At 44.3% G+C, this 21,711-nt stretch overlaps 1 protein-coding gene across 3 annotated transcripts in view; it reads left to right on the plus strand.

The window, feature by feature from the left end:
- The first annotated feature begins 1,872 nt into the window (after positions 1-1,872).
- LOC147424310 (NAD(P)-binding Rossmann-fold superfamily protein) overlaps positions 1,873-21,711 on the plus strand; it is an 89,552-nt gene continuing 69,713 nt past the window's right edge. Inside the window, exon 1 of one of the 3 annotated variants that reach the window (XM_086499925.1) lies at positions 1,873-2,172. In XM_086499925.1, the coding sequence (XP_086356051.1) occupies positions 1,940-2,172 (233 nt within the window). In that variant the 5' untranslated portion in view covers positions 1,873-1,939. The remainder of the gene's footprint in view (positions 2,173-21,711) is intronic. The other 2 variants (XM_086499924.1, XM_086499923.1) reach the window with 2 other exon arrangements.

Raw genomic sequence — 21,711 nt, forward strand, 5'->3', positions numbered from 1 at the left:
CATACATCTATATTATATCTCTTTGCTTTTTTTGCATGGAGACATGAACAATGTCAATCATGAATAAATTTTTCTGGTGTTTGAAGGTTCATTGGTATTGCAGTTGAGGTTATTTGTTTTCAAAAAAGGCATCAAAAACTCAAATCTAAGAGTTGTCTTCCATTTTAACTTTTTTGTATATCTGTGGAATTTCTACTTTCATAAATGATAGATGTTTTACATGTTTTTCATCTCATTATGTGGGAATGTTGAAAGTTTGTGGCTTATATATACATAAATGAGTAGATTTGTGCAGCTCTTTATGCATGTCTACGAGTGCTTGAGAGCTAATGTTTAACTACGGATTTAACAGTTTTAGTGGTACTAATAGTGCACTCTTTTGGTTTGCACCAACACATGGGTGCCATATTGTAGTTGCTATGTCGATTTTAATTCTCTACGCACTTTCATTGTCACGATGAATCTACAAAATGCTAGGTGGTCAGGCTGATCCAAAAACGCTAGGGCTGAATTTGAGTCCTGCTGTTTCTTGGATGGGGTGGAATGTTCTATTTATAGATGCCCCGTCTTAGAAGGCATTGGACAATGTCTACGTTTAGTTGGATGCTTCATCATCCACCACGTCACATCTATGGTAATGAGCTCTAATTGTATCCTTAGTAAAATTTTGAAGTTGATGTTCGAATTAACAAATATTCTCGTGTAGATCCACCTGGTTGGAGAGGCCCACTCACTGTGTATGATGTAGTTCACATTATTGAAAGCTTTGAAGTTGTTAGGTAAGGAATATCAATGAAACACAATTTCTTTTCATATTTTGTTTTGTTGTTGAACTTATTGCTTTTAACCTGTTGGCTTGTAGGAATCACTATTATTGTGATAACATTTTGATGAAAGTGCATGAGTTTTTTGGAGGACCCCAAGGATATTTCACAATCCATGTGGCATTGAACCATAATGCAGGTTCAGCTCGCATACGAGTTCGTGAGCTTGGCGATCGCTTGCCTACCAATGCAATATACTCTTATAAGGATAGGCATGAGAATTGGAGGATTGTATTGTACAGCTTGCACAAGGGGCGTTGTCGTTTTGGTAGGAGTATTCGTTGTGTGGGCCCATGGATTTTGCGGGTGCCAAATGCAATGTCTCGCAAATTGTCGTTTTGAAGTCACAAGTTTTTTGTAAGTTAAGATTTAGTGGCTTTTTTTTAAAGAGACCAATCACAAGTTATGCTTAAAGAGACTACTTATAGTTAAGATTTAGTGGCTTTAAAAAGAACTTTTTGTTTAAGAGAACGATCACAAGTTATGCTTAAAGAGCCTACTTATAGTAATGGGAGTGGATTGTTGTTTTTCTTTTAATCTCCTTCTCCCTGTCTCTCTTTCTTGCCATAAAACTAAAAGCCGTGTTCTCCTACTCTTCTCTCTCTCTCTCTCTCTCTCTCTTCTTCCTACCTCCATTGCATGTAATCTTTTTAGTTCATGCACTTTCTATTGTGGCACCAGGTTGATGTGATTTAGAGCAAGACAGTAAGGGATGCAAATCTTATTGCAAATAATGAAGAGAAGATATGGTTGTCATTGCCTTGAATTGGATGCATAAAAAATACTTGCACATGTTGTCACCTTAAATCGGAGGGGAAAAAAATTGAACCATACTCCTTCTTGGCCGCAGCAACGCGTGGGTCACATACTAGTTCTTACTGTAGTGGGACGAGCCAACTACACCACTTCGAGGAGTAGTTGCTCTACGCCTCCTTTTCAAATAACTATAACACCTTTCACCTCGTGTGAACATCCCAATATACAATTATTTTTTTCCATCTTACAAATTACCCCCCTGCGTGTGGGGGGTACCTTAGCTTGCCCGGCCGTCCGTCTGTGACACGTGCCTTGTATTTGAAATTTGGTGTGGGAAGGATGGGTTTCAACCTGTTGTGATGGAGAGTCTGAGCTCAACGGCGACGTCTGATCCATTTTCCTCGCTACGAGTACCATTTTTGTGTGAACCTGCGACTACGCGGAAAGTGCTATGCAAGTTTGCATGCAAGATGAAGATACAGCAGAAACCGAATATTATTTGTGCTCTTCCACAGCAAGACAAACGCATGTTCATCTTTGGGTTGGGCTATGTTGGCCTTGCCTTGGCTCGCCATCTCCAAACCCATTCTTGGTATGTATTCCCATCGAAGTTTTGCTGTCACTGTCTTTTTCGTTCATATTTTTAAGCTTTCTCAAGCTAATGCAGCTTGGTCTCCATTCTGAAAACTCTACTTCAAGTTAAGTATTTTCTTATGTCACCAAGCAGGGCCTTTGCTCACGAGAACAAGCAGAGACTGCACCTAAAATCCCTCCTCCTTGCTATGGCCTACCTTCGCAAACTTTGACCCTAGCGGGTGAAGTGATTTAGGCCAATGCATGGAGCGCTCCCCATGTAGCTGTAGTCTCACCCTCATGAATTCAGCTTTTGGGTCTCGTCCCATTTTTGCACTCTCCCATGCAGCTCTCGCCTATATAGGACTGCCAATCCTCCCGAGCCTCTGAAAGTACACCTCATATGTAGTTAATCCTACTCGCTAGCGTCTTGGACGGCATCCCTTGCCGGCAGTTTACAAGCTCCCCAACTTCCCTGCGCTTTGAGATGTTGGGTTGGCAGCACCCGACGGCGTCGGCAATTAAACATCGCAGCCTTTTGAAACGTTGCCTGGAAGCATGTGCTAGGCGAACAACGGCCCTGTCTCCTGTGCGCACTTTGAAATGCAGCCGCCGGCGACCTTTGTTCCCAGTGTTTCGGCACGCTGTCTCAAGACCCCTTCCATTCCAGCGTTTTAACACGCTGTCTGCCAGCCCATTTACTACCACCCAACCCCCCCCCCCCCCCCCCCCCCCCCCCCCCCCCCCCCCCCCAACAAACCCTTTGCTTCATCCCTTGAGTGCCAACTTGGCACTCCACTAGTCAACCATAAGAGAGAGAGAGGAGTTTGAAGAGGCCGTTTTGAGTCGGGAGGAGTGCAATTAAAGTTAGAGAGGGCGAGGCAAAGTTTTGATTTGCAGAGCCTTGATTTGTTCGAGGGCTCCCACACGGCAATGTCGAGGCAGATTTCTGGAGCAGAATTGCGCGGCGAGCATTGTATGTGGGAGCGGCTGCGTGCCAATCTTGCGGCTCGGGAGAGGCGACCGGTTTGGAGTTTCGGACTCTAGAGAGGGATAGCGAATTTTGCGAATCGGCTTGGGAAGTGGAACTGCTTGGAGATTTTGAGGCTTGGTTCATGCGGCCACCTTTGGAGTGCAAGAAGGTTTTCCCCAACTTCCAGGTCTTGCAACTTCAACTTGGCCCCCCCTTGCTCGAGCACTAGCAACTTAAATAACCAAAACCAACAAGTGGCTATGGATAGCGGATCCACCATCCAGATAGCGGCCTATGCATCGACACAGTTCTCAAAGAACCAGACAAATGGTTTGACTCGAGATTGGGAAGTCAAAGCAGAATGGACGAGTTTGCTAGAGGATAGCGGCAATGGCAAGCTGGACAAGGATGGTAGTACTAGTACTCAGTTAGCTGCCTCGGTACCCAAGAGGTACGACCATAGCTGTTATGAATGCGACTCGACGTTTGGCTAGGGAGTTTTGAAGCCAAAGGTAAAAGAAGGAACTCACTGATAGACAAGGATAAAGCCTTAAGGCAAGCTGGACAGAGATTACTGTAATAAAGAATTGATAGAGGAGATTGGCATGGCACATGTGGCGGCGGTCACAGTGGCCTCGATATCAGATTTCTAGTCAAAGTGCAAGTGTCACCACTAGCTTCAACCAGAGAGACGCTTATGAGTGGTAGAGAGGGGCAAGCAGTGCTCCCTATAATTAATTTGGACCCTTGTGTTGGAGTTCAAGTTATCGGTGTTTGGACCCGTAGGCCGGAGTTCAAGGCACATGCATCTGGTAGGGAAACAATCAAACGTCTAAAACACTATGGATGGGCGTGCCAATTCATTGTTATTGGTCGGATCATGGACAAGATGTGTTCCACAGTTCATTATCTTGGAGTATTATATTTTAGACGTGATGTGTTCACAGTTCACGAATGGGGATTATTGGACGTAGTGTGGTTTACAGTTCTAGTTTTCTACAAAGGCAACCGATGCTCAAGATGACATTATTTTTAGGTACCAAGTTGAGGGGAACAACACCGAGGTGTATCCAGTTGGTGGCCACTTTTGGGGTGTCCATGGTAGCTTCTTCATCGACTTGGTCTCACTATTGATGTCCATTATGAGTTGCAGAGAGGGTGTTGAGTTTTGGCATCTCAAGTGAACTGCACAATGTGATCCCATTATTTAGTTTGGCTTTTAGGCATTTATTTTACATATTTGTCAAAGTCTGGGTAGGGCAAGAGGTTGCTATATAAGCAACCCCTTGCCTCTATTGTATAGACATTCAATTATTCATTGCCAAGGTTGATTGGTTCAGGAGACTCTCTCTCTCTCTCTCTCTCTCTCTCTCTCTCTCTCTCTCTCCCCTTGGTCTCTACGCTTCCGCATCGTCGACTTTGACACCTTTACCTCTCGGACCCTACTTTCATGCCTCTCCTTGCTCAAGGACTGCAACTCCCTATCTTGGGAGTTCCACAGAGCTGAGATAAGTGGTGATGGCCTTGCCCCTTTTAGGCGACGGTGTTTTTGCTCCATTGTTTTGGAGGTTCCCCGTCAAAAATAGTGTTGCGCGCGCGGCACGAGAGAGAGAGAGAGAGAGAGAGAGAGAGAGAGAGAGAGAGAGAGAGAGAGAGAGAGAGAGAGAGAGAGAGAGAGAGAGTTAGTTAGTTAGTTACAGCGTAATGGCGTAGAATCGACTGTAAAAAGCGGCGCAACTTGCGAGCCGTACTACTATTGATGTGATAGGTTGCACATGTTGACATGGTAGTTGTGGGGTAGCCATTTTGCGAGCAACTTTTGGGAGCGATTTGTTGCTAACAGCTTCTATTGTTGGGGGCGCCTAGTTTTTGCAATCTTGTTTTTGGGCCATAGTGCCTATTAAATAGTTCCTTGGGGGTTTGTTCTAGCAAATCTGTGCATGGTTGCACAGCTGTAGAGTAGACTCCCTTGCAGTTGTTCCTAGTGATTCTTAATGTAAAAAGAGTACTGAAGGAACGCTAGACTTTGGGGCTAGAGCATCTGGAAGTGGAACTCCGCCACTTCGTGTCGCGATTACAGTTTGCTTCAAAGGTCAATTGTTAAAGTTTTTCAGTTATGCTCGTGTGGCTGTGGAATTACAGCCTTGTCAGTGCAAAGCCGGTTATAGTGGTGTCATAGATTTAGTTGATTCTTCTACTAGGGAGGATCTGGTCTGACTTTTTGTAGCTTTTGTAGCACATGGCATGGATTCTAATAGAAATCCAATCAAGAATAGGAAGGCATTCCATTTACAGTCTTTCGGGATGAAGAACCCAATGGCAATGGAGATTTCAACAACCGCAATCGGTTGATGAGGAGTTGGATGATCAGTCGAAAAATCCTTGATCGAGGATCCACAACTTGGAGATTTTTCAATGGAAATTGTAAGTTAGCACTTGCGGAAAGCGACCCATGAAGTATTTGAAGGATCCTAAGTATCCAAAATATGTGAAGGAGCAGCCCTCGCAAGGGATGGAAGTCCAAGTCTTTCCTTGGTTTTCTTGGCGGACAGTCAACTCTCAAGAATTTGGTAGAGAAAGGGTCTAAAAGCAAACACTGCTTACATGTTCACCTTGAGGAGGACTCTGGTTCTCCTTCTACTTCTCTTTCTTTTTCTCCTTCTTCTCCTCCGCCTCCTTCTACTTCTAGTTCCAATTTGAGTGAGAGAAAGACAGAATTCGAGCAAACAAAAGTACCTTAAACAAAAGTTAAGAAAACATCACAAGAAATCAGGTCGTTTAGATACGGAGACTCCTTCTAACGAGTCAACGACTCTAGCGATGACTCTTACACCTTTGGAACAAGTTTTGGTAAAAACAAAATCACTTGATATGAGAATGGAAGAATGACAATTTGGAGCCGAGAAAGGGCAAGAAAGAATTCAAGAACGGTGGTGAAAGCGCGCTTGCCACAAGTCTATAGTTCAGTCATGGCGTCGAGAATCCGTTATTCACTTCGGAGTGCTTATCAATACCAACCGTATGCTGTGACTCCTAAGCCTTTTAGGCATAGTAACAGGGAATGGGCGGAACGGACCCTAAACGTTCCGAAACGATGTTCTGGATGGGTCTGGCTCCCGAAACGGAGTTGGGAACGGAACGTCGTTCTAGAACGGGGTGTAACCGGAGGGGGGGGGCGGGGGACGGGGCGGAAAGGCACCCGGAAGGTGGAATAGGAATCCGGAACGATCAACCAAAAAAGTCAACATTTTTTTAACTAGCCATATGGGGCATGTTTGGACTTTGGGGGCAGATCTGGGGGCTATTTGGAGGGCTGATTTGGAGCTGTTTGGGGGCTCGTCTCACCTCCTCAAGCTCTTAACATCTGTATTGAGCTACTCTCCTTGCTAAAGCTTTAAGCTTGGACATGGAGCTCTAGCTTCTACCTGTTCTTTTTTGGCGGAAAGCACAACACCCTTAAAGAACAAATGTGGCTTCTACCTCTCTTTCTCAAGCTCTATTCCTCCCTCTCGTGTCTCAAGCTCCATCTCCCCCCCCCCCCCCCCCCCCCCCCCCCTTCCCTCGTCGGCTAGATCTTTAAGGTCTCTTGGGATAGTTTTCTACGACGTTAAAACTCTTCTTCTTCTTCTTCTTCTCTCTCTCTCTCTCTCTCTCTCTCTCTCTCTCTCTCTCTCTCTCTCTCTCTCGTGAAACTCCATCCTTGTTTCAAGCTCCGTCATCGTAAAACATGTCTAAATATGGCTCTAATTAGGATGGTCGAATTTGAAAGCTTAGCTTATAGTTTCTCACTAACATATGAGCCTATAATACATATAATATATATAGTTTCTTTTGTCTACCGTTCCGGCCCCGTTCCTGTCCCCATTCCGGCCCCCCTCCTCCCTCCCGTTCTCGTCCCGTTCCGCACCCTCCCGTTCCCGTTCCCGTTCCCCGTTCCCGTTCCCGTTCCGGTTAACTGTGCTTTTAGCTTCTACACTGTGGTAAGCCGTCCATTGTTGGTCTCACATAGCGATAATGTGGCAATACAACCTGGCTCAAACAGAGGGGAAAGCATGCAGACCAACGTGATGACATGGTAACTTGTGATTTGTGCCACAAATCACGTCGCAAATCATGGCGCAATTTACGGGCTACTGACATAACTGGGGTCACATGCTTATAAGCATGAGTTATGAAAGCAATCAACTTACACGACTTTCGGGCTACGAGTTTTGGCTTTACAAAGCTTTTGGGGGCTTCATTGTTTTTAGCAATGTTTCTTTTTGGCAAGAGCCTTTATAAGGATGCCTTGAGGGTTAGTCTAGGAATTAGTGCATGGTTATGGAGTCACAAACGTGACCCTTTAGTGGTTGTTTTCAGTGATCTATGAATCTGTCACAAGACGGGCACCACGTGCCAACGGAAAAGAACAGACTGAATAGACTTTTAGCACATCAATAACAACTGAACTGAAGGAGAGAGGGGACACGCGACATGGAGGGGCGGAATTTTACCCCAGAGAGTATTGGCCCCAAACCTTGGAGCCCCTTTCGGTATTTCTTTATATTGCATCAACACAGTACAAGCTGGTACCCCACTCTCTGCACCTTCTCCCAGAAGAGTGCCAAAGAATGAGCCCTAGCCTCATATTTAAAGGCCCTAGGCCCAAAAGCAGTTTACATGAAAAGCCTTAAACTCAAAAGCAATTGGTCCAAAAAACATCTAGCCCTAAAAGCAGCCAATGCAATTTACAGAAATCCGTACAATCTGCCACGTGAACAAGCCAACGTGAATTGCGAAAAGCTGTACAATCTGCCACGTCAGCAAGCCAATGTGAATTGCGGAATTCCGTAGATCTGTTGCTTCTGCTTCTTCACTTAGGGTTTAGGCCCCTCGGTCGGGATTTGCAAGTTGGCTCCGTTCTTCAGTGGCTTGACACGTCAGCAGTTTGTGACAGAATCTAGTACCAAAAAGAGTGCTTGACTTTTGGGCCAATGCTTCTAAGAGTGGAACTTTGCCACCGTGTGTCTCGTCTACTCTGTGATGTTCTCTCTTTCAAGTTCAAGCGTTTGGTGTTTTGGTTCAGCTCAGTGATTGTTGTAGTGTTAGGTGTAGCGGAAGTGATTGATAGTGATAGCTCAGGATGAGCGCTTAGTACGTACACAACGTTTCTTTTATTTCATGAGAGAAGAAGAAGAAGAAGAGAATTTTTAACGTCATGGGAAACTATCCAGAGAGAGAGAGAGAGAGAGAGAGAGAGAGAGAGAGAGAGAGAGAGAGAGAGAGAGAGTAGCAAGAAAAGTGTGATGTGTTCTCTACAAGGGGTGCTCCTCAGTGCAGTATGTGAGAAACCTCACTCCAACAGAAAGAGAATATTACGCAGCAATGGAACAACAACTCAAAGCACAACAACTGACTCAGAACTCACTGGAACTCGACAAACTCATAGAACCATACACTCTGGCCGGCAGCACACTCAGCCCCAAGCCCAGGACTCAAAGGTACAACGGGGGTGTCGAGGCTTCAATGTGCAGATGTGCGGTGCTGGACTCAATACTCAAGTCTCAAGATGCTAGACCATATAAAGTGGAGGACGATGATATCGACGACCAGAACCAACTACAAATATATACAATCATAAAGAGCCATCGACGGCTAACAAAATATCTCAGTTCAACTAAGTCTATCCCCAAACTGTGGTTGTGGTGACCTTTCCACGGTGTCAACCACCACTCGTATCCGTCCACGTGTCACTGACTAGGCGAGAGTCCGTCCAATGTGAACTCCAACCCAATTGTAACTAACTGCTTGTCGCATGTCAGTGACACTGTAGCCCTACTACAAATTGCCCGCCACAAGACCATTCGCCGTTTGGGTGAGAGAAACACTGAAACTACAAGAAGACACTGGAACTGCAAAAAGAAACCACTAGTGCACGGAAATAGTTGAAAAGAAGGAATTGCATATGTACAATAGAGAGGCTAAGGTGAGCATACCGATCGTTGAAAAGAAGGAAGTGCTTATTTTAAATGGAGAGGCTAAGGTGAACATACCGATCTTGTTACCCAAGAGAAAGAGTCATCGCCACTACCGCACCCAAGGTGTCAGCCTCTGGAGGTGGAGCCATGAGATCGATGGTGGGAGCCCGTTGTTGGACTATAGGCTGTTGCACTTTGCTCTCCAAAAACTGGCTCTCTGTGAAAGGAGCAACCACCTGTCCCTCAACAGATGGAAGCACTTGTCCTGAAGTATTCTAAGGCTGTCGACTGACACAGCCATGGTGACGCGTGCACTAGCAAAGCCGTCGCAAGGAACTCTCTATGTCGGCTGCATGTGTGTCATGTGGGTCGGCTATTGAAAGCTCAGAGAATAGTATGGGAAATGCTGAGGCTGTGCACCTCCCATGAACTGTGTAGAAGGTTCCATGAAGTGTGTAGAAGGACTTGGCTGTGCATACCCTATAGGAGTCTGTACGTGTCCCATTGGACCAGTCTAGCCATACTCCATAGCAACAAGAGCCTGAGCCCCCATATCTCCGTCTAGTAGTATCTCTCGAAATCCTTGCACTTCAGCTTTGAGGTCATTGATGATTTGAGATTTTACCTTTAAGGCTTGTCAGAATGCAAAAATGATAGCATCTTTGTCCGCGATTGCATTCTCTGCGACATGCAGAGACCCCTCCATGGCCGCGTATGTGCCTGAGTGGTGCTGTTGAGAAGCAGCCAATCGCTATGCTCCTAGCTCAATGGTAGTGAGAGTATTCTTTGACTCTTGCAGTATCTCCTCAGAGTGCCGAAATAGTGAGGTAGAGTGCCATCGCGGAAGATCCAACAGAGGTGTCTGGTGGTATAGGGCTTGCAAGTGGCACAACTAGTGTGCTAGTAGCATGCATAGTGGCTGAAGCTGAGATAGGTATGGGAGAAGAGGTAATTGCAAGTGGGGTGAGGGAGAGTCACTGTGGTAGTGGTAAAGAGAAGTAGGGAGAGGAGCATGTCAAGGAGAAGCCTCAGATGGGACATGAAGAGGGTGTTCGGAAATAGCATAGCAGATCAACGGCCGAGTAGAACTAGGGGTGGAAGTAGAAAGGGAACGTTGTGGAAGGTGCACCACCCTAGTCTGACTCTGATACTGGCAAATGGAGCAGTGACTGTGCAGTGTCTTTTACCACTGTTCCCATGTTTTTCTTGTTCTTCTTTAGTGTGTGATCCACCGCATTGCCAAGAGATTTCCTCTTCGGTTTTGAATGCATTTCTTGCGTATCCTCATTCACATCCAAAGGGCCAACACGTATGTTGATGACCCAGGCCAACATAGGAGCTACAAAACTCGATTCACATTTAAAGCTCGGTTGCACGGATTGCACCTAGGCTCGAAACCTTTGGCCCCTCAATTGTAGTGATGTATATAGAATCCGATGAAACCCACATGGTATAGTGTGAATCCGGCAGTAGAGGCCATCACAATGTGGGAACGTCGTGGGTACATCACATCTTCACTTAGATTCGTTAGCATCTCTAACCAGAAAGTAATACTTGAAGATTACTTAAAGCTCTTTGTTCCTCGCGTAGTCGGGGTGATCAGCACGAAGAAACTCTTTACATGCTTGAATGGTAGCATCTTTAGAAAGCTCGGAATTGTCACGTGCACATCTGTCACAAACTGCTGACGTGTCGAAGCCGTGAAGAAGGGAGCCAACTTGCAGATGTCGGCCAAGGGGCCTAAACCCTAAGAAGAACAAGTAACAGAAGAAGAAGTCCTACCAACTTATGGGGACCCCGTCTGATGGGGCCCCAAGTGACATAAAGGATTAAAATAAAGCAGGACCCACACACACACACAGGAAAGGCTGGCAGAGCAGCTGATGACGTGGCAGCTGTACGGGAATTCCGGAAATTGTGCTGACATGATGATGTGGCAGACTATACGGATTTCCACGTTCTGTGTTGAATGCTGTACGAAATTTCGTGATTTACGCTGACAGCTTTTTGGCTTTGCTTTTGGACTAGATGCTTTTGAGTTTGAAGGCTTTTTACTGTAAACTGCTTTTGGGGCCTAGGGCCTTTAAATATGAGGTTAGGGCTCATTCTTTGGCATGCTTCCTGGAGAAGGTGCAGAGTCTGGAGTACAGGCTTGTACTGTGTTGATGCAATATAAAGAAATACTGAAAGGGGCGCCAAGGTTTGGGGCCAACACTCTTTGGAGTGGAATTCCGCCACTCTGTGTCGCCTGTCGTCTCTCTCTCTCTCTCTCTATCTCTCTCAATTCAGTTGTTATTGAAGTGCTAAAAGTCTGTTCAGTCTATTCTTTTCTTTTGGCACGTAGTGCGCGCCTTGTGATAGTGGTATCAGAGCATCATGCGTGTGCTTTTCTGAAAGCATACCGGTCCTATCAAAGAGTAGACAGAGCAAGATCACACTTCCAAAGTTCATTGGAAATTTTGGCTTTGTGCTCTGACCTCGGACTTACTAGCCACTCTCACCCTTACTACATCGCGCATCGGGCACGCTCCCGTCTTCACCGCTCATGTCTTACAGGGTATAAGTCATAAAAATCACTTGCAAGAGAAGGATCCAAGATATGTTTTGAGTCACTGTTTTTCTCAAAAGCAGTGCCATGTAGATGTCGATGTCTATAGCTACCAAGTAGGACACTAAAGACTTGGCAAGCTTTCAAGAAAATTTTTGTCCGAAGTTATATGGTTTCTGACATCTTCCTTCAGAGTGCAACTTCTGGTAGAGTGGGGTATTCTGAAATGCTTGCCATGGAAACTCTAGCAGAGTATAACTTGAAATTTTTCGACATCTCCCAGTAGATGTCTCTTCACGAGTAGATGACCTTGGAGGTTTAGTGCGATTGCTATCTTGGGACTAGCATCGCCACCAAAGAAACAAGAGCTGATGGACCATGTTGTGCTCGGCTACGACCCTATGGAATGAACCTAACCCTAATTTTTTTGGTCCAGGTTTCAGGATGGAAAGTTAGTCGACTTTTCGAGCTCGATTGATGTCGAGATTGCTTTTTTAAGTTTGAAACCGGTTTGAGATTTTGTTTGGTGATCATGTTTGGAATTTGTTTGAAATGGATGGTATCTGTTTTGAATCTGTCTTGGTGCCGATTTGAATTGTTTGACTCTGGTTTTAATATTGGTTTCAATGATTGGTGATTTTATTCCCGGGTGGAGAAGTGAGAAATATTGTTTTGGTATTGTTTCAACCTCGGAACGACACATGCCTGCTTGGGGAGCGTTTGGTTGTATGCTTGAACCTCCAAGCGACACAGACTACGGTCTGGGGAGTGTTTGGTTGTATAGTCTTCTGAGCTCATGGCCCGGACCTCTTTAGGTTATTTGCGGGGGGAGTGACGAGGTAGTCGTTCAGTAGCTTCATACCGCAGACCGTTTGTCTCGGGGGAGTGCTCAGTGGCGCTGTTTGTTGTGTCTTGTAACATGCATATGTAAGCTTTTGTGTTGCATTGTGATGTGCCAACTACTGAATATTCCTAATTGGATGAGATTGCCTAGGTATGTAATTTTAGTGCATCAAGACACCCAAAAAAAGAGCCGAAAGGAGAAGCTAACTCCTTAACAAAAAGAGCAAACTGACTGTCCCTCGGAAATTTTTGAGCTAACTTGAGTTGTTTTGCAGATAAGTTGTAATCGCGGACGATTACTCTCTTTCAAGAAGGGGAGATGTCACAAACTGCTGACGTGTCAAAGCTTTGAAGAAGGGAGCCAACTTGCAGATGTCGGCCGAGGGGCCTAAACCCTAAGAAGAACAAGTAACAAAAGAAGAAGTCCTACCAACTTATGGGGACCCGTCCGATGGGGCCCCAAGTGACATAAAGGATTAAAATAAAGCAGGACCCACACACACACAGGAAAGGCTAGCGGAGCAGGTGATGACGTGGCAGTTGTACGGGAATTCCGGAAATTGCGTTGACATGAGACGTGGCAGATTATACGGATTTCCGCGTTTTTCGTTGACTGTTGTATGGAATTCCGTGATTTACGTTGGCAGCTTTTTTACTTTGCTTTTAGACCAGATGCTTTTGAGTTTGAAGGCTTTTTACTGTAAATTGCTTTTGGGACCTAGGGCCTTTAAATATGAGGTTAGGGCTCATTCTCTGGCATGCTTCCTGGAGAAGGTGCAGAGTTTGAAGTACCGGCTTGTACTATGTTGATGCAATATAAAGAAATACCGAAAGGGGCGCCAAGGTTTGGGGCCAACACTCTTTGGAGTGGAATTCCGCCACTCCGTGTCGCGTGTCGTCTCTCTCTCTCTCTCTCTCTCTCTCAATTCAGTTGTTATTGAAGTGCTAAAAGTTTGTTTAGTTTGTTCTTTTCTATCGACACGTGGTGCCCGCCTTGTGACAACATCTATGATCTAACCCTATGTGCATGTGGACAAGATGTTCCTACTTCTCTGGTTTAGGAAGCCTAGGAAGTGTTCTGGCAGCCTTGTGAGCCTGTACACAGGCCGTGCATGTCCAAGCACTTAGAGTAGCTGTATACCCTCTTGCACACCTAGCATGAACATTTTTTACCACTACAATTTGCACTGCATATGAACCACCTCTTAAAAGGTCATTTTTATTAAGTGTCTTTTTAATTAATGCAATCGTGGGGGCTGTCAAGGAACTGCTTGACCTAGTTTGTGGGGAGTACATAAGCAGGGCCACGGGCACATGGAGAAGGCAGAAGATAGACAAAGCATAGGCCTTCCCGCATGCTCTCAAGCGTTTTCTCAAGCAAGCCTTGGCGTTTTTCAGCAGCAACATCAGCGTTTTCAGCCCTTGGCGTTTTTGCCCAGCAAATTAGCCTCCGGCCTTGCAGTACACACCTTCTGTACCTGCCACCTCGCCCGATTCCCCAAGCCCCTTCAGTTCAGCCAGCGTTTCCAAATCCTGAGCCATAATTTCAGATTTCAGCCCATCAGTTTTCAGCATAGCCTCGTCATCGCCGTCAACACCATCGTCGCCGGCACAATTGCAGAATTCAGCCCTAGGACAACGCTTAGATTTCAGCCAGCTTCAGCCCTAGCGTTTTTCATTTTCAGCCCCCAGTCTTCGCCGTCGTTTTCGTCTACATCATTGCCGTCGTGGTCATCGTCATTGACATCATCCTCGTCAATTACCACAACATTTGGAAGCATTGTACCAGACCTTTGTGCAATCTAAAGCAAGCAATAGAGAGGGGGGCCCTTGGAGGGGGTTTTGGGACCCCATCCGGAGTCGTCTCTTTTCTCTCTCTCTCTCTCTCTAGCACTCTCTTGCATTCTCACTCACAGTTTGCATTCCACGCTCGTTGCAGAATCATTGCACATTCTCTCATTAAGTCAAGGAAGGTTCTCCCTTCCCGTCACTAAAAGGAACTTGAGCATCAGTGATAGCTCATCCTGCCCATACACCATCATTCACTTCCGCTGCACATCACATTGGTATCTGAGCTCTTTGGTAGTGTTCGGTATCATCACTCAAGGAAAGAACCACAATATTATTATTTTTTTGCTTCTTGTGATCGCATGTAACCCAAAACCACTTGGGTGTGTCGATCTCTAATCTGTTTTTTGAAGAGTGGCATGCATCTTCTACATCAACCAACCAGCATTTTTAAGCCCCCAGTCGCAGATCCATTAGCACGCCATGAGTACCATCAAGCATCAATATTTTTAAGCCTCAAGTACTTAGTCCATTAGCATTTTTGCATCAACAGCATAGCAATTGCAAATTTCAACCTCATGGCATCAGCGTTTTCAGCATTCAGCCCTCAATCACCATTGATTGCAGATTTCAGCCATGGCCTCTCCCTTAGTTGCAGATCCCAATCCTCAGCACTAGCGTTTTCACTTTACAACACTTAGCTTTGTAGATCCAAGCATGTACTTCAAGATCCCATCAGCATTCTCAACATCTAGATCCATTGTATCAGCATTTGTGCAATCTAAAGCAAATACCTCTCTATTGCTAGAGAGGGGGGCCTTGGAGGGGGGTTTGGGACCCCATCTGGTGTTCTTCTTCTTCTTCTTCTCCTCTCTCTCTCTCTCTCTCTCTCTCTCTCTCTCTCTCTCACAGAACCTTTGCTCACAGTATCATTCCCTCTTCTCTCTCTAGTCTATTGCACATCCTTCTCATGAAGCAAAAGGAACCTTGAGTATGCACTGAGTACTCATCTTGAGTTATCACCATAAATCACTTTTGCTGCACATTATTGGTCTACTAAATCTCATTACTTCCAGATTCATATCACCTCTCACGTGAACCAAGACAAAATGTTGAAGAAATTTCATCTGACACATAATCAAACAAAGAGAGAATTATAAGAGTACACGAATCATCTCCTTTTTGGGCAATTTGTGACAAAGGAGTGGAGTGCCTCCCCTCTTGTGTAGCACGCATCGTCAACCTACTAATTTGACGTGCACTTTCACAAAAAGCTCAAGGTAAAGCTTCATGTTTGAGGAGTATCTGTAAGTCCTCCTCCTCCTCCATCCACTTACATCAAGAACTGGATAATTGCTAAACTTGTTACTTGATTAAATATTTCCAAACTAGCTTACTCTTTACTTCCCTCTCCTGGTGTCCTAGGACCTGTTCATGTATAAGGATCTCCCCGGTTTCTTCTACCTCTGGTTGCTTCCCCGTCTCCGTGTCCTATGGCACTTCTCCCCTGAAAGGTCTCAATTATCTACATGAAATGCATCAAGAATTATCCGAGTATTTTGAAATTTCATTATGAAGGATACATCGTTTATCTTTTGAAATCTGGAGGGACCCATAGTATCAAACATTTATCTTTTGTAAAAGCCTCTCCTTACCCTTCTTCTTTTCAGGGCGTGACTTCTCAAAGCTAAGAAGCACCCAGTCATCTTCCTTCAATTGCAAGTTGCATCAATGCTTGTCTGCCTCCTTCTTATGCCGTTCTTGAGACTTCTGCAAAGCCTCCTTAGCCTTGGCACATGCAAACTCCAGGTCTTGTACAAACTAATCTACCTGAAATATCTTGTCCTTAGTGCACAAAATGGGTGGAACCTTTGTGTCACGCCCCACAATCTCAAATGGTGCCTTTAAAAGCTAGAGATATAGCACTTTACACCATAGAGATATAGCACTTAATAAAATCTAACACCACAGAGTTGGTAACCTCTCAGTGTCCATTGGTTTGCAAATTAAACGACAAAGAGAATTTGAGAATAGTACCTACATGCTCACACATTTCTCTCCAAAATAAAGCGGTAAATTTGGGGTCTCTATTTGAAACAATAGACTTAAGCATTCCATGCAACCAAAGAATATGAGAGACAAACAGCTTTGCCAAATGATCAACCTTCACTATCTTCAATGGTACGAATGAGTCTGATAGCTGAATCTATCCACTATAGTCCAAATGTCATTATGCTCAGTCTGAGTCTTGGAAAGATTGAAGATGAAGTCCATCTCTATGCTCTCACATAGTCGATTTGCAATCAGTAAATCTGTAGGATTCTTGTCACTTTGTGCCTATCATATTTCACATTCTGACATACGATAAAAGTATAAACAAATTGTTCCAAGTATAAACAAATTGTTCCACATTTTTCTTGAGTTGTGGCCAATAGAGGTAAGTATCAACACCCTTAAGTGTCGGTGCCCTTGTGCCCAACAAAAGGAGGATTGTGATCCTCTGTCAACGCCTCTTGCCTCAAATCACGTGTCACACACAACACGGTCTTTTGCATCAAATACACTATTTGAGAGAATACCTTGAAACTTTCCCCACTACGTACCTTATTGAAGATCTCACCAAGATTTGGGTCTGTAGCATAGTGCTCTCGCGTTGCATAATAGTTATGATGATGATGCACCGATTTAACAATGGATATTTATGGCTTGTGAGACAACGCATCTTCCACCACATTCTTCTTTCCCTTCAAGTATACTATGTGAAAATGAGACTGCGACAAAATGTTTGCACATCTCATGCGTTTTTCAGATAACTTGTTTTGGGACAAGAAATATCTCAAACTCTGATGATATGTGTACATTAAAATTTGCCTCGAGCAAGTAATGCCTCCACTAAGTCAAAGCAAAATAACAACTAGGAGCACCTTTTGATACATTTGTGCAACCCTCTCTAGTTTTTGCGACATTTGACTCTCATATATGCTATGACATGGCTCTCTTGCGTTAAGACAACACCCAGATTACTTCCATAGCCATCAACACAAATCTCAAAATATTTCTGCAAATGTGGTAAATCAACACTGCCCAGTAGTCCGCTTCTGCGTGAGTCTCTCAAATGTTGCAATGTGTGAAGGTCCCTATCACGTCATCTATAGCATTGGAATCATGGAGCACGTATGGCATACACAAATAGGTGCGTAGATCACATTGTGTACGCAGAGTTCAGGGGTGGAGTCCACATAGGGTTTGAGGAGGCCAATCAGCCACATGGATATGTAACCGGGCACACCATAGGCTTGGTCATACATGGCTAGTGTCCGGCCAAATGTGAACGGCCAGGTTTATATAAAGGGGAGACAACAGAGGGAGAAAGACCAATAGTATGGCCCAAAAAGCACGCGAAGGTTCGCACAGCGTTCCACAAGCTGATATGGCCGGCGGCAGATCAGATTGCCACGTCATTATTGTGTGTCATACCCCCGCCTTAAAGAAGGTTACTTGCCCTCGATTACGCCTGCAAAACAGAGTTTAGTGGATAAACTCAATAGAGACTAACTTTATGCATACATACATTTGACTATTCAAACCATGCAGTAAGCACAACGGCACTAGTCACTATAACAATCACAATCACATTTACATCGGTATTCTTGTCGAGATCTCAAACATGAATCGTGATCATTATGGCTTATTTAGCAATCACATCATGATCGCGCTGATCTCTAATGGATGTCTTGATCTAGTAAATCGCGCCATTTCCATATTCATATCACCTTTCAAGTGAAATAAGACAAAATGCTTAAGACATTTCTTCTTACGCACATACTCAAACAAGACAATTGTGAGAGTGCACGAATCATTTATTTCCTAAGAAATTCCAACCATAGCCCCACAAATCATGGTCAAATGTTTCAGTATTTATCATAAAGTCACTCAGCAAAAGTATTGTCTGCAAGTCAGCACCACCAAAATGTCAAAGACAAATCGGTTAACTATATTCCTTTCAGGGCAATTTGTGACAAAGCAGCAGAGTGGCTCCCCTCCTATGCAGCACACATCACACCAAATTCAACCTGTTAATTTGATGTGCACTTTGAGAGTAGTCGTAGCTAAACCAAAAGCCTCAATGTAAAGATCTAATATATGAGGAGTATTTGCCAAGTCCTCCTTCATCCACTTTACATCAAGAACTGGATAATTCTTGAACTTGACCAAATATTTGTGGACTAGCTTACTCTTCACTTTCCTTTCCTTGTGTGCTAGGTGATGTTCAAATATAAGAATCTCCTTGGTTTCTTCTACCTCTAGTTGCTTCCCTGGCTCCCTATCCTTTGGCACTTCACCCTTGAAAGGTCTCAGTAGACTTACTTGAAATGCATTGTGAATCTTCCAAGTATTTTGCAACTTCAGTTTGAAGGATACATTGTTTATCTTTTTTAAAATGTGGAAGGGTCCATAGTATCGCATACTTAGCTTTTGTAAAAAGCCTCTCCTTACCCTTCTTCTTTGTAGGGCATGACTTCTCAAACCTAAGAAGCACCAGTCATCTTCCTTCAATTGCAAGTTGCATCGACTCTTATTTGCCGCCTTCTTATGCCGTTCTTGAGACTTCTGCAAAGCCTCCTTAGCCTTCGCACATGCAGACTCCAGGTCTTGTACAAATTGATCTACTTGAAATATCTTGTCCTGGTGCACAAAAGGGGCAGAACCTTTGTGTCACGCTCAACAATCTCAAATGGTGCTTTCCCCATCGAAGTGTGAACACTGTTATTATAAGCAAACTCTACCGATGGCAAATATTTCTCACACCAAGACTTATCTTTAGAGATATAACACTTTAAAAAGTCTAACACCACGGGGTTGGTAATCTTTGACTGTCCACCATTGGTTTGCATATGAAATAATTAAGCCAACTATGCTTCGGTAGACTGCAACAAAGGATGAGAAATTGAGACTATTCAAGGCTATCGCGGCAAGGTGGACTTTCACATTATGAAGTTAGGAAATTGTGACTGCTTGTTGGCCATACCGTGGCATCATTAGAACGATCATTGCTATTCGACAAAAACTCATTACTCTACAATAGGGTAGCATAGTCAGATCAGGGTAGTTCTCGTATGACGTACGGAACGTTTCGTTCCGTTCGGCCGGACCCGTCCTGTCCTATACCTTCCGTACGGTCAGTTTTTATGCGACTGTTTCTAGCGTTGGCAGCTTTTGACTGTTGACTAGGAACCGTCGAGCACACCTTTTGGGGCCGTTTTGGGGCGCAAATTTAAGCAGTTTAGGCACATTGGATTCTACGTGTTGGGGCGGGCCCCTTGAACTTTGGATGCTCCCCCTTCCTGTGACATGAAGCCCATGTGACATAAGGGCATAAGACATTTGATGCCACTTCTCTCATGCTCTCCCTCTCTCATCATCCATGCTCTCCCTCTCTCATGCTGGGTTTCTCGCATGATCACGCAAGAAGGTCGTCATCCATGCAGTTACATCGGCTACAACTACAAGAGGTAGAGGTGCAAGGGCTTCCACTTCCCATGGTGGTGGTAGAGGCAGAGCATCAACAACCGGCCACTTGAAATGTGCACTTAACTCCAGCCTCTTGATTCTTATAGTTTTTGGGCTTCGAAAACCAATTGCTGGTCCCCCCAAAGGTGGGCTTTGGAGTTATTGTGGGCATATGGAACTCATGTGCTTGAACTCGTCTTCATATCTTTTGTTTGTAAATAAGGATACTTTGTTTGAAATTACTGTTTGCAATTTGTTTGAACTTGTTAGGACCTGTTCAAAACTTGTTTGGCTGTTGACTGAGCTTGTTTGATATTGATTGAACTTGTAGGATGTGGTTGGTATCTGTTTTGACCTGCTTGACTTATTTGAACTTGGTTGGACCTGATGGAAGTTTGGAATCTTTATGACCCGCTTGGAGTTGATGAAATTTGGAATTGGTAAGACTCTCCTGAAGACTTGCTTTGAGCAGATGGACCCAGTGCAACGATGCTATAATGATTTTTCTGTGCGGTCGGCAGACAAGAGTCCATGGATCCTTACCATAGACCCGGTGTAACGGTCAAAGAAGAGGCCAGAACTCGGTACACAGTTACTCAAGATCCATAACGACTATTTTCATAGAACGGTCAAACAAGAATCCATGGACCCATTCTACAGACTATATATTGCACTTTATGTATTCATGCTCAAATGAATGATCTGGGACTTGTGCACTTGTATAGCATCTGAGAAACATAAACTCTAAAATTCTAGAGTCTGCCTCTTAGGGTGGATGTGTTCTTTATGCAGTGTTTAGAGAAATGGGACCCTGTATTTATTGGTTCAGAGGGGCCACCAATAATACAGTCAAGATTCGAAACGATGGATGACCGCCCTAGGATAGAGTTGTTGCTTATAGAGGCACTGATGAACAGAATCTGATGGAGGTACATAGCTTCATAGGATTTGAGTTTTTCTCACAGTGGTAAGAGTACTGGTATTTTCACAGGCAGTTACTTTTTGGTACCTTCCTTAGGTCTTTATCGTGGAGGATTATTTGATCCATCCCCCGTCCTTGTCAGTGAGGCTGTGCAGGAAGGCTGCATCTTATTTGGGGAATAGCATAGAGATTTGGTGAGATAGATGAAGGACATGCTTGAGGACAACGCAGGGGCTTTTCAGTCTGTTGGAACATATAAAATACTACAGAATGATGTTACATGTATGGTATGGTACTTGAGGTCATTGTGGCAGGGAGGGCTGGACAAAACAGTTTCAACAAAACATTTGACAGATTCATGCAGGTTTCACTAAGTCAACGGACAGTTATGGACTTCATGTCATTCTTCACTCATTGTATCATGGTTTTGTATATCTTGTGGTTGTATGGGCATTTTGCCCCCTGATATTGTTGTATATGCTGTAGGGTTTTTCCCATATTTTTTGTATAATGACCTATGGACGTTTTTACATAATGCATCATGGTACAAGCCCTCTTTTTTTTTTTTGCGCCTGCATACACACACACACACACACACACACACACACACACACACACTTTGTCACAGCAGGTGACCACAGCTACACACACACACACACACACACACACACACACACACACACACACACACACACACTCACTCACACACACACACACACTTGATCACAGCATCTGACGTGGATAGCATCTATGGGGCTCAGATAATGTTCTGGATCACTATTTCTGGCCACAATATATGACTTCCAATCTGTTGCACTCAAACTATTTTTGAGTTGTGGCCTTAGGGGATTTTTACCTTATGCTTTACATATTAAATTACTGCCTTAGGGCTGTGGTTGCTCTAGCACCTCATCTGGAGGGAGTTGTTGACTATACTATGAATCACTGTATCATCCAATTTTATGAGCTCGAGTGGATAAAATGAGTTGTTGCCTTATGAGAGATTACCTTGTACT

The sequence above is a fragment of the Adiantum capillus-veneris genome, chromosome 25 (genome assembly GCF_014529385.1).
Source record: "Adiantum capillus-veneris isolate H3 chromosome 25, ASM1452938v2, whole genome shotgun sequence".
Classification (NCBI taxonomy): domain Eukaryota; kingdom Viridiplantae; phylum Streptophyta; class Polypodiopsida; order Polypodiales; family Pteridaceae; genus Adiantum; species Adiantum capillus-veneris.